The sequence below is a fragment of the Podarcis gaigeae genome (assembly GCF_964106915.1).
Source record: "Podarcis gaigeae genome assembly, chromosome: 15".
In the NCBI taxonomy this organism is placed as follows: domain Eukaryota; kingdom Metazoa; phylum Chordata; class Lepidosauria; order Squamata; family Lacertidae; genus Podarcis; species Podarcis gaigeae.
Window position 1 is genome coordinate 23,829,448 of NC_139692.1, and position 12,405 is coordinate 23,841,852.

The 12,405-nt window shown below is 44.6% G+C and overlaps 1 protein-coding gene across 1 annotated transcript in view; it reads left to right on the forward strand.

Moving 5' to 3' along the window:
• The window catches only part of UBASH3B (ubiquitin associated and SH3 domain containing B), a 73,915-nt gene extending 62,004 nt beyond the window's left edge, over positions 1-11,911 (forward strand). Inside the window, exons 10-14 of the mRNA XM_083714007.1 lie at positions 1,296-1,388; positions 1,960-2,104; positions 3,604-3,710; positions 5,432-5,541; positions 6,330-11,911. Of these exons, the coding sequence (XP_083570133.1) occupies positions 1,296-1,388; positions 1,960-2,104; positions 3,604-3,710; positions 5,432-5,541; positions 6,330-6,467 (593 nt within the window). The 3' untranslated portion in view covers positions 6,468-11,911. The remainder of the gene's footprint in view (positions 1-1,295; positions 1,389-1,959; positions 2,105-3,603; positions 3,711-5,431; positions 5,542-6,329) is intronic.
• The last annotated feature ends 494 nt before the right edge of the window (positions 11,912-12,405 follow it).

A 12,405-nucleotide genomic window follows, 5' to 3' on the forward strand; every position in this document is an offset into this window, starting at 1 on the left:
GAATCAATTGATTTAATTGACCAAAAGTACAAAGTTGCCTTATACCAGACTAGACAAGTCTGTCCATTTAGTTCATTATTGTCATCTCTGGCATAGTCCTGACACAGACCCGACTCCCTTGGAAGGTGGTGGACTCTCCTTCCTTGGAGGTTTTTAAGCAGGGGTTGGATGGCCATCTGTCATGGATGTTTTAGCTGAGATTCATACATTGCAGGGGGTTGGACTAGATGACCCGGGGGGCCCTTCCAGCTCCATTATTCTAACCCACTACCTAATATTTTTTAACTGTCAGTGCTGGGAATTCAACTTTGGACCTTCTGTATGCAAAGGATGAGCTACAATCTTTCTTTCTTATAAGAGAAATAACTGATTGCAACAACAGCAATATATGGACAAACTATTTTCCTATTTTATTAAGCCTTCTCTAAACACAAGCATTCCTTAAAATGATGAATGGATAGGCTCCCTGAAGCCCACCCCATTATTTTGTTAGTTTCAGTGGGCTGCCGGAAGAGGACAATTGCAGCCAGAAGTGTTCCCAGCTTACAGCAGAACAGATCAACTGGGATGCTCAAATAATATCTGCCCTGTATTCATACAGAGTGCAAGATTCTTTACTTAAAGCAGATGGGATGTCACAGTGAAATCTGCCAGTTTTTTCTACCAGAATTCTAAGAGTTGGAAAGTGCAATGCGGCTGCCCCCTGCAGGTGGAAAATGAGCCTTGCTTCGCCACCAAACTGCTGTGTTTGTTTCAAGACTGAAATGGTTATCTGCCAGATATCGAAGGAACTGCTGTGGCCCCAGCAGCAAAAGCCCTGCTTTAAACAGGAAACGACTATTGATCAGGAGCAAACTGACCCAGAGCACTAATAATAATAGCTGGCTAAGAATAGATGAACAAAAGACGAGCCCGCTGGGTCAAGCTGATGGCCCATCTCATCCAGCCTCCTGTTCTCACAGTGGCCAGCCAGATGGCCATAGGAAACCAGCAAGCAGGAGCTGGGACAGTATGGTGTAGTGGTTAGAGAGCTGGAGTAGGAGCTGGGAGAACAAGGTTCAAATCCCCACTCTTGCCATGAAGCTCACTGCATGACCTCTCGACCTAACCTATTCCACAGGGTTGTTGTGAGGGTAAAATGGGAAGGAAGAAAACTATGTACACCACCTTGAGTTTGGGAGAAAGAAGGTGGGATAGTTGGAAAGAAAGAATCTGTAGCATTATAATCAGGAAAACTTATGCAATATTCTCCAGGTCTGAATGCACTCTCATTTTGAGCATGTGTCTTCAAACAGGTGAGGCCCTCCTTGAAAGTAACACAGTCATCCACCACATCTACTGTTCCCCGTCACTGCGCTGCGTACAGACTGCACACTATATTTTGAAAGGTAAGAAGATGGCGGCAAGGTAGCTGGATTAAATAATAATCATAATTTTATTTTATTTTTTATTTATACCCCCACTCATCCGGTTGGGTGTCCCCAGCCACTCTGGGCATATATATAAGAGCATACTAAAACATCAAACATTAAAAACTTCCTGATACAGGGCTGCCTTCATGCTTTGTTCATATTGTCTTCCTTCCTTCCTTCCTTCCTTCGAAACTCTGATGGTCCTTTCTGCAAACAGGGGTGATGTCTCATTTTGATAGCTATAACTGAGGGGGGTGTGGAGGAATTTATATGCAAGGGGAGGCACAGATGTCCTGGAGTGAAAATTCCCTCCCCCCAAAAAACCCATAGTGGGACAAAACCTACGGTTACTTTGCATACCTGCAGCTTCTGATGCTCCATCCCCCAAAGGGGATGAAAAATAGTGGACTTTTAGTTAAGGGCTCCCAAAATATTTGCAAAATCAGGAATGAGAAAATGCCTTGGAGTGTCCTATTTATGTCCCTGTCCCAGACTTGTAATGTGTTTCTTATTCAGAGCGCCCTATTTTTTACTCTTCAACTCCCAGGCTTGCAGCAGGAAAATAATCTGAAGATTCGTGTAGAGCCGGGCTTATTCGAGTGGACGAAATGGGTCGCTGGGAGCTCCCTGCCTGCCTGGATACCTCCAGTGGACTTAGCGGCAGCCAGTTTGAGTGTGGATACAACTTATAGGTAAGAGAAGCCAATGTGGTGCATTTTTTGTTTGTTTGGGACCTTGTGAAGCTGGAACACAGGGAGCTTGTGTTCCTCTACCCCACCCTTACCCAGACTAATGCCCTCCAAATGTTTTGGGCTACATCTCCCATCATCCCAGACCATGGCCCATTCTGGCGGGGGTTGATGAGAGGTGATCTGGAGAATTTCTCCCCTTTTGATGGGAAAGGATCGTGGCTCAGTGGTAGCAGAGTGCATGCTTTGAATGAAGAAGATCCACAGTTCAATCCTGGGCGTCTCCCAAGTAGGGATGGACAAGCTCCCATCTGAAATCCTGACAAGCCACTACCAGTCAGGGTAGACATAGTGCTGGCATGGTCGGCCAATAATCTGTCGGAGTATAGGGCGGTTTCCTCTGTAGTTCAAAACTTCTGGAGGAGGGCAACAGGTTGAGGGTAATGGTTCTGCACGCCGAAATGCCCAACCAACTCATCCGTGGTGCATTTCATCAGCAGCCTACTCAGGCCAATGGGATTTACGGTAGGAAAGAGGCGACTGCCAGGGAGCTGAATTGAAGCGTGGAAGGTGATGCTCTGTAAGCATCTCTGCATCTGGAGAATGAAGATGGAGGGTTAGGGAGCCAGACAGATGTTTTGCAAGAGGAGGGGGGAGGCATGATGGCTAAAGTAAAAGGCGGAGAGCAAGCTCCTCATGTTAGGAGCCAGATGAGTTATGAGCTGTAGTTTGTGGCTATTTGGGGGGAAAGGAAAAGAAGAAGAAGAAGAAGAAGAAGAAGAATGCGATCAAACATTTAAAAACTTCCCTAAACAGGGCTGCCTTCAGATGATAACTGGTATTAATTGATAACTGGCATTGATAACTGGTATTCAGAAGCATGACTGATTCCATCTGTGATGGAAGAGCATAGCCGCCGTGACTAGTAGCCATGTTGAACTGTAGAATGCTAGATATATTTATGTAAAATGTTCTAGACCACAGATACATTTTTAAAATAGGAGCATAGAATCATGGAGCTGGAAGAGACCCCCGGGTCATCTAGTCCAACCCCCTGCAATGTAGGAAATTCAGCTAAAGCACCCATGACAGATGGCCATCCAACCTCTGCTTAAAAACCTCCAAGGAAGGAGGGTCCACCACCTTCTGAGGGAGACCGTTCCACTCTGTGTGTGTGTGTGTGTGTGTGTGTGTGTGTGTGTGTGTGTTTGCACTCCATGAACACATGGTAGAAGCCTAGCCATTTTTATTCTGGCAAAGAGTTTGGCTTCCTTCTAGCTTTTCTTCTCATCCCAACCATCTTGCATTTGAAGAAGTGGAGACTGAATGGGAGGATCCCTGCGATTGTCATTGGGTTTGTTGAATTCATGCGGAGGTGGAAGGTTGGATCCTGGCCTTCCCCAACCCCACAAGGCATTATTACAGGTGGACCACCTCCTCTTCTGCTGCTTCTCCTCTCCCGTTCCTGCTTTTCTTCTACACTTCTATTTTTCTGTCCACAGACCTCATATACCGGTGAGCAAATTAGGCATTTCAGAGTCATACGATACATACATCAGCAGAAGCTACCAAGTAACAAAAGAGATCCTAAGTGAATGCAAAGCCAAAGGCAAGTAAAACCCCACCTCGCAGTCAAGGATTTGCTTAGTTAAGTTGGGCTAACTCCCAAGCCAGGGGTGTACAGAATTGCATCCTCAAGAAGTCGCTTTGTAGTGTCACGTATACATCTAAGGGAGGTTGAAAGGATTGTGCAGCTAAACCACAGAAAGCAGCAGCGAGTGTCCCCAAGGTGGATTCATTCTATCTCATTCCAATGGTCAGAGCATCATTGCTCATGTAACCAAATTGCAGCATTCATGCACAACAATAAGCTGCTTTTGGTGAACAGCAAGATTTGTAGTAGTACCAAATATATATATATATATACATCGTAAGAAAAATTCAAAGGGACCCAAAAAAAGCTAGCCCAGTGATGACTGAGCATGGAATGCTCCCTGACTGGCAGACTGGGGAAATTGAAAAGGGACAGGGAATGGAATGGAATAGAATGGAATCGCAGCAGCATTTTGTTGAGGACCCCAATTGTCTGTATTAAAAGTAATCCCAAGAGCATTTTTGCAGCTACCTAATGATGAATGTTCATGTGTAAATTGGCCTTTTTGCTAGCCCTGCTCAGGCCTTTTTGCCCTTCACACATTTAAGAACAGAAGAGTCGTGCTGGATCAGGCCAGTGACCCATTTCGTCCAGTGTCCAGTTTTCACAGTGGCTAACCAGATGCTTGCCAGATACACTCAGGACCCAAGCACAAGAGCATTCTCCCCTCCTATGACATCCAGCAACTGGTATTCAGAAGCATTGCTGCCTCTGAATGTGGACGAAACAAAATAAAAAAAATCCTTCCAGTAGCACCTTAGAGACCAACTAAGTTTGTTATTGGTATGAGCTTTTGTGTGCATGCACGAAATGGGACACGGGTGGCGCTGTGGGTTAAACCACAGAGCCTAGGGCTTGCTGATCAGAAGGTCGGCGGTTCGAATCCTCGCAACGGGGTGAGCTCCCGTTGCTCGGTCCCTGCTCCTGCCAACCTAGCAGTTCGAAAGCATGTCAAAGTTCAAGTAGATAAATAGGTACCGCTCCGGCAGGAAGGTAAACGGCGTTTCCATGCGCTGCTCTGGTTCACCACATGATCCGGAAGCTGTACGCCGGCTCCCTCGGCCAATAAAGCGAGATGAGCACCGAAACCCCAGAGTCAGCCATGACTGGACCTAATGGTCAGGGGTCCCTTTACCTAAGGTGCTACTGGAAGGATTTTTGAAATTTTGTTTCGACTACAGCAGACCAACATGGCTACCTACCTGTAACTAGAACTCTGAATGTGGAGGCAGAGCATAGCCATCGTGTCTAGTAGCCATCAAGAGCTTTCTCCTCCATGAATTTGCCTACTAGACACGATGGCCACCCAAGTTGGCGGCACATCACTGCAGAAGCACATAACTGAGTGGAGCTCATGTGAGGAGGTGTGGGGAGGAAGCCCTGCCCCCTCAAATACACAACCCCCCTTTACTTACAACCCTCCACTAGTGAGAGGGTCAACCTCTGAAAGCAGGAACCCCCCTGGCTCACAGGGGCTCCTTGTCCAATTCGGAACCCCATTTAGGAGGTGATTTCAAGGAGTGAAAATAGTCAGAAGGGGGGAGGGTTAAGCACTCTACCCTTCCCACCACTTCCCCACTCGAAATCACAGGCTCCCGAGGTTGGTTTTGCATTATAAACTTCATCACAAACAGGTGGCTGTGATGTGTCAATTTCTTTATGTTCTCTCCCTGCAGGGAATAACATTTTGATAGTGGCCCATGCATCCTCCCTGGAAGCTTGTACTTGCCAGCTGCAAGGACTGTCTCCTCAGAATTCCAAGGACTTTGTACAGATGGTCAGAAAGGTAATGGGAACCCACCAGTCATGGAAAGATCTTTAGATGTATAGCGAGGTGGGCCCTCTGTTGCCCTCAAGTGAAAAATCTTCCAAGTTCAGTTGTACTCTGGAAGTCGAACGGAATCCGTTCCGGAAGTTTGTTCGACTTCCAAAGCGTTCAGAAACCAAAGTGCAGCTTCCAATTGGCTGCAGGAAGCTCCTGCAGCCAAGCAGAAGCTGCGGAAGCCCTGTCGGATGTCTGGCTTCCAAAAGAATGTTTGAAAACCGGAACACTCACTTCTAGGTTTTGATCATTCAGGGGCCGATCTGTTCAAGAGCCAAGGCATTTGAGATCCAAGGTCCGACTGTACAAAGATCATCGTATCCCATTGTCTGAGCTCCAGAAGGCTGGAGAATTAATGGCTGTGTTCCATTTTTGTGACTTTCCCCCTAGCTGTCTATGTATATTTGAGCTTTTGCATGGCATAAAAGACACTTCTGCAAGTTTAATGCTCATTTCTGAGTTATTTGCTTCCAGAAAAAGAATCTGTTTGCAAATAATATGGAATTGAGTGCTAATTCCGTGCTGCATACAGTGGTTCTCAACCTGTGGGTCCCCAGATGTTGTTGGACTACAACTCCCATCATCCCTGAGCTCTGGCCTTGCTAGCTAGGGGTGATGGGAGTTGTAGTTCAACAACATCTGGGGACCCACAGGTTGAGAAAGGCTGCACTATAATAATTATTCTGCTGTAGTTCTCCTCTCCTCTCTCCCACTCCTTCTGGTTTTTAATCCATCTCTTTTATGAACCGCAGATTCCATACTTGGGTTTCTGTTGCTGTGAAGAACTTGGAGAGACGGGTCTCTGGCAACTCACTGACCCACCCATCCTCCCTCTCACTCATGGACCAACCGGCGGCTTTAACTGGAGAGAAACTTTGCTACAAGAATAAGAAAGGGCGACCAAAGAGCTGGCCTTTCAAAAGACTGGAGAATGTCTCATGTATTAAAACTCTTCCCCCTCTCCCGCTTCTAATTACTGATGATGGAGAAAATTACTCATAACCTTTTAGATGGATTTTTAAAAATAACACTCTAGCATATCGTCCACAGAGTGGCATTCGTGCGTCTAGAAAAATAGCTCAATATAGACATATGCTTGGATTGTGGAACAATATATGTGTACTCAAACACTCTCTCGTTCTCTCTTCAGGCTTCTGTCCAGCAGAAATGTCTTTGTGACGTCAGCTACTGAGCTTTAATATATAATTTATATAAAAAAAATGAATTAAGCTCCAGGGAGGAGAACCAGTTTTCACTGCCTTCTGTATAACGTTAGTGACAATTAGGACTGTGTTCTAAATTGTGGACTTCTCTGTTTTGTTGTTTGTTAGATTTTTAATTTTTCACAGGGTTGACCTTTGCCGTTTCATTCCGAGCCATTTCGGTAAAGTACACCCCACACCATATTTTGCTAAGTTATTCTATGTGCTATGTACATCTACATTCCACAAGATTCCCCCCAAAACATGTGACTGAAGGAAGTGGAATGGCTCCCCCGATCAGAACTAGTGTAGAATTATGTGCCTCAGGGGTTTGGTTTTTTTCTGTGTGTTTTAAAAAAACGTGCAGTTGAATGAAAAATGTGTAGTTGGAAAGCTGATGATGTGTACTTGGAAAATGGGGTGAAAGCGGGACACATTAGGTGTTTCTTAAGCATTTGAATGACAGGCGCTGTCAAGGAAAGTGTGTGCGCACAAATTACTTAAGGGTAGAATGTGCTCAGTTTCTGTCCTTAAACTGCCCAAACCACATTACAACATCTTCTTCATTTGGGCCAGAAGCTCCTCTACTTCATCTTCAGGCAGGTAACACTTTGTTGTAAATGCCCTTAAGGTATTCCTGGTTTTGCACCTTAGGCCTGTCTCGCACCCTATGTTCCTCCTTCTGCACCTAATGCAAAATAGCTAGTCTGGTGTCCCACTCAGCCAACGGTGGCTTATTATAATGAATGTAGGTATAAGTTTTCTGTTTCCACAGATAGTCAGGCCCTGCTTTTCCTTTTGAGCACAGCACTTGCACGTACAAGCCCCTCAACATTGGCATTATGAGATCTGGCAGGCAAGGATCGGAGCAGCACTCTTGTAATTTGGCGACCCTGCAGAGAATTTGACCTTGTTCCTCAAAGCCTTGGAGAGCCTGCTGTCCACACACTTAATGCCCAATACTGAATCGGCAAAAATAGTTTTGCTTTTTGCTTCCCTTCCCCCACCCCACCCCCAACACAAGAGACAGAGAGAGAACTTCAGATGGGTGTGAGAAGCTGAGGAGATCCACTTACTTTGCCAGTCCAGAGAACTACTAACTTATTGATTGCTTTTGGCTCGGCTCACTAAACCCCTCCATCTCCTAATCAGGTCTTTCAGATTGGCCAGACCAGTCAAAGGACTGAACTGAGTCTGAAACGGACCACCCAGGAACCCTCAGAAAAAGCTTCATTGGCTAGCAACTTGATTCTGCAGACAATACAAAATATTCTGGCAGAGGGGGTTGGGTGGACCATCCTGCCATTTGCAGAGCCCCCTGAACACAGCTGCCAATTTGACTCTGCTTTTAACCCACTGAGTTGCCTGGCTTGAAGGAGCAACTTCTGCAGGGTTTATGGATTCTCCATTGTGGAATTCATATTAAAAGCCCAAACGTCAGTAGCCATGTCTTGTTTGAAGGTGTGTGTTTTTTCTGACAATCTGTAGATCAGTATACATTTCAGTAGATCTGTTGAGAGTTTAGCAGACCTGAAAATATCAGAATAGATTCAGAAACCTGTGTGGAGAAACCACCACTGATACAGGATGACCGCAAGGAGCCAAGCATCCGTTGTGCTTGCTTTTTTAACGTGGGGTGTCTGACGGGGAATTTGTGCAATCAGAGGATCTGTTTTTTTAAAAAAACAACAACAACATAGCATAACTAGTTTACTGCCACCATTGGAGCATTGTAAATATTTCAGATATCTTTGAAATGAGCCCAAGGGATCTTGGTGGAGACAGAACTGTTATGAAGAAGGGCTCGTTCTCACATTGCTTTGGTCTCCCAGTTCTTGGTGACTCTCAACAAGGCGGCCTTCTGTTTTGAGCATCGTGTTTAGAGGTCATATGGAAGTTTCATCTCTGGTGTTTAAACATTGATGGCTTTCTCACGCAGGCAAAGTGTCTCTTGTGACAAACATGCATGCTCAGCAGTGCCGGCCAAGGCTGGTGGTGCAAACTCTGTTGGCATTCCCCCTAATGGATCTGACAACTTCCCATGTTTACAGATTATTTCCATGTTTCTTTATCTTTTGCATGATGACCAGTCCCTTGGACAAGGGCTGTTAAGGGCATGCCTCTCACCCATTTGCATTTTTTACTTGCAATATGACGATTCCTTTCTGTAACAGGCCCAAATCCAAATGCTCCGCCATTCCAGAGAAGCCACCTTTCAGACTCGTAGAGCCCCAAAAAAGTAGAAATGCATGACCCCCCCCCCAAAGAAAGGAGAGAGGACAAAAGTGGGCACTGATTTGCATAATCTTTGCATCTGTTTATTTATGTGTATAGATGCACATTGAGAAATCTCACCATGGTGGGGAAGACTGTGACCAGGGGATCTGGGTGCTTCCTCCATCTGCTGTCCTGGTGCTATCAGTAGATGGGCAACTTCAAGGCCCCTCAGCTGCTCTCCCTTCTTAGCATTCTTTATCATTAAACTGGATTTGGACCGGACAGCCCTTCAAACAGAAGACTACACTCCATAAAGCAGGAACAAAGGGCCACCCTAGCAGACAACCAGTTTTTAATGTAATGACCAGTATTAGCCGAGAGTTTGTTGTTATCGTTATTGCTCAGGGCACACTCTCACATTACCGTAGCCTATATGTTTGTGAAGTTTGCACTCCCAAACTTGCTGTGTAAGAAAACACTCTTGGTAAGTGAGCTCTGTCTTCAAAAGGACCCCTGGGGTGCTTTAGTCAAGTCAGCAAATCACATTAATCTCAGTTAGTCATTGGTTTTGTCAGATGTACCCTGGCAAGTGTGGAAGAGGGAGCTGTTGTGTACATGTCCTCAAGCCCAGTGGCACCACTTGGCAACCCTGGGAAGCCCACTACTGACACCTGCCATGGGAAACCATTAGACCTTTTTTTGCCCAATTCTGGGCCACCATTTTTATGTCCCACAATTCTCCCATTGTAGAAGCATTCCAAGGCATTATGGGAAATTAAAATGGTGGCTTCCAGACACCCAGTAGGTTGCCGGAAAGCTATTGGACCATTACAGCCACTGCCCTCATTTGCTGTCATTGCCAGGTAACCCCAGCAGGGGGCCTACCAGAGTACGCCTTAAAGGATCCCCTCAAACCTGGAGCCTTGACAAGCATGTAGCTACCACCTTGTAATGTGATTACCACATGCAGTGATCTCTGAGGAGCACCCAAAACATTATGGGAACCAGAAACTCTGTGAAATAGGCCTGCTGCTTACATGAGGTAATATTACCGTAAGTTCTCCTGGAAGACAAACCCAAGTGCATAGGGAAAAAAACTGAGTAACAAAGCTCTGTTTGTCAAATGCTACCTGGAGTGTTACCCTGAGGTGACGGATGTGTCATTGAGATTTGTTGACCAAATTATTTCTTTGAGGAACCACTAATGTCATTGAAAACCTTCTGTGATGCAGGTGGCTCAAGGCAATGGTGGAGAAACTGTAGGGCTCTGATAGTTTTAGACTGCAACTTGCTTCATCCCTGAGCCCCAAGATCTCCATTCCTACGATAATCTAAAGCAGACTTTCCCAACCTGGTGTCAACTGGGACCACAGTTCTCATTAGCTCTGCCCAACACGGCCAGTGCTCAGGAATAATGAAAGTTATGGTCAGTCATACCTCCCATCCGAAAGGCCACAGGTCCCCCCTACATTTGCTGATCTTTTTTAACCAAGCTGTTTGCTTTCTTTCATTCCCTCAGCTTGCCACCCATGCATACTTGCTTTTTTAAAAAAAGAAAAAAACACCCTCCGTGTATACTGATTGGGTGATCTGAATGAGTGGCAGACAAATCAGCCAACAGCTTTGCCACACAGCCAGCTTCAGCTGGGATTAATTCAAGTCACATTTGATCTTACATACAGGACAGAATCCGCTCCCATAGGGAGCTTTTTCAAAGAGTGAACAGAAGGTGCTAAACTGAAACTAGAGTTGGCAGAATGCTGTTTGAGTGCAATATGTATATTTCCTTAACTCGCAACGTGTACATTTAACATGTAAAATGCCACAGGACATTCTCAAATGCATTATTTTTTACCAGGGATGTATAGTGAAAAGTCGGGGAGATAAAAGTTACACGACAGCAGGAAAGCAAACTGTGTTGTTTGCAGTTGTTATTAGCTGCTGGTATTTTTGGGAATACATATATCTATCTATCTATATATGCATATGTAATTTAAACTATTTTTGGCTATGTACAGACATTCTGAGGATGAATTGGTTTGTGGCTTCTTCAGACCTGCTTTCTGAGGAAGAGTTTTAATGAACTGAATGACAATCATGACCAAAATGTTGGTTACTGGTGTATATTTCATTCTGGGGGCGGGATAGCTTGCCAGGGTGGGGCAGTTGTTGTTCTTTGCACTGATAGCTTGCGAGTCGTTAACTCTTAATTATGTACTGTACAAAAGTATGTTTGAATAGCATACAATGGTCCAAAATGCATCAAGATGCTGCCAGGATTGGAACATTTTGTTCCCTGGTCTTGTCGGAATGCTATTGATAACATCAAACGAGACCCATCCCCTGTGGAATGATTGGATCAGTGCACATTTTTGCTCTCTTGGTTATTTAGGTTGCAGTCCTATGCACACTTAACTTGGGAGTAGGCACTTCTGAAAATCATAGGATTTACTTCTGGGAAAGGAAGCAGAAGAGTGTGTATTTTAAAAAGCCAATTCTATTCCAGAAAATGGACAAAAGAGGGAGGAAGGCTATTGTATAGTACAAAAGTATATTTTTGGATGTTAAAGATTTTTCTTTTCCTTCTCAGATGTTGGGTTTCTAAAAAAAAAAATAACCCCCATACCACTGGCACTTCCAGTATTTTCAGAGTGGAGAAAGATTTTGCATTAGAGGAATTGGTGCTAATAAGGCAACACACTTCCAATTATAGAAGCGCTTTACAATACCAAGGGAAAACCTTTTGCCTCCTCCAGAAGATTTCATTAGGATGCTTAAAAAAAAAAAAAAAAGAAGAGGGAAAATTGCTGCTTACGTTTTGTGTTACTGCTCATCTTCCATGTTTTTGCCACTAGAAAATTATTGATTTCAATAATAATAAAAAGTATTCCGTCTGAGTTTCTCACAATCACAAAGCTTGAAAGTGTTGAATCATGCTGTTTCTTCAGCAAAAGTGTTGTGTTCTCCCACCAAATTTCTGTTTTGGAGCAGGTGGCAGGAAGATTACAGAAAAGGGGGTGAGTGTGTTGACAAAAGGTGGAACAGAAGCTTCCCTGAAAGGAAAAACAGAAGCACTGGAATAATAATAATGATAATAATAATAATAATAATAATAATAATAATAATAATAATACATAATTTATACCCCGCCGATCTGGCTGAGTTTCCCCTGCCATTCTGGGCGGCTCCCAATCAAATGTTAAAAACAGTACAGCATTAAATATTAAAAACTCCCCTAAACATTCCAATTTAGAGAAACGTCAGAGGCAGTGTGCCTAGGAATTACATTTGCCTGGGAATCACAACTGGGGAGAGTGTTGTTGCATTCAGGCCCTTCTTTCGGGCTTCCCATATGGGGTCTGGTTGAGTCCTGTGAGAACAGGATGCTGGACTAGATTAATCTTTGTCC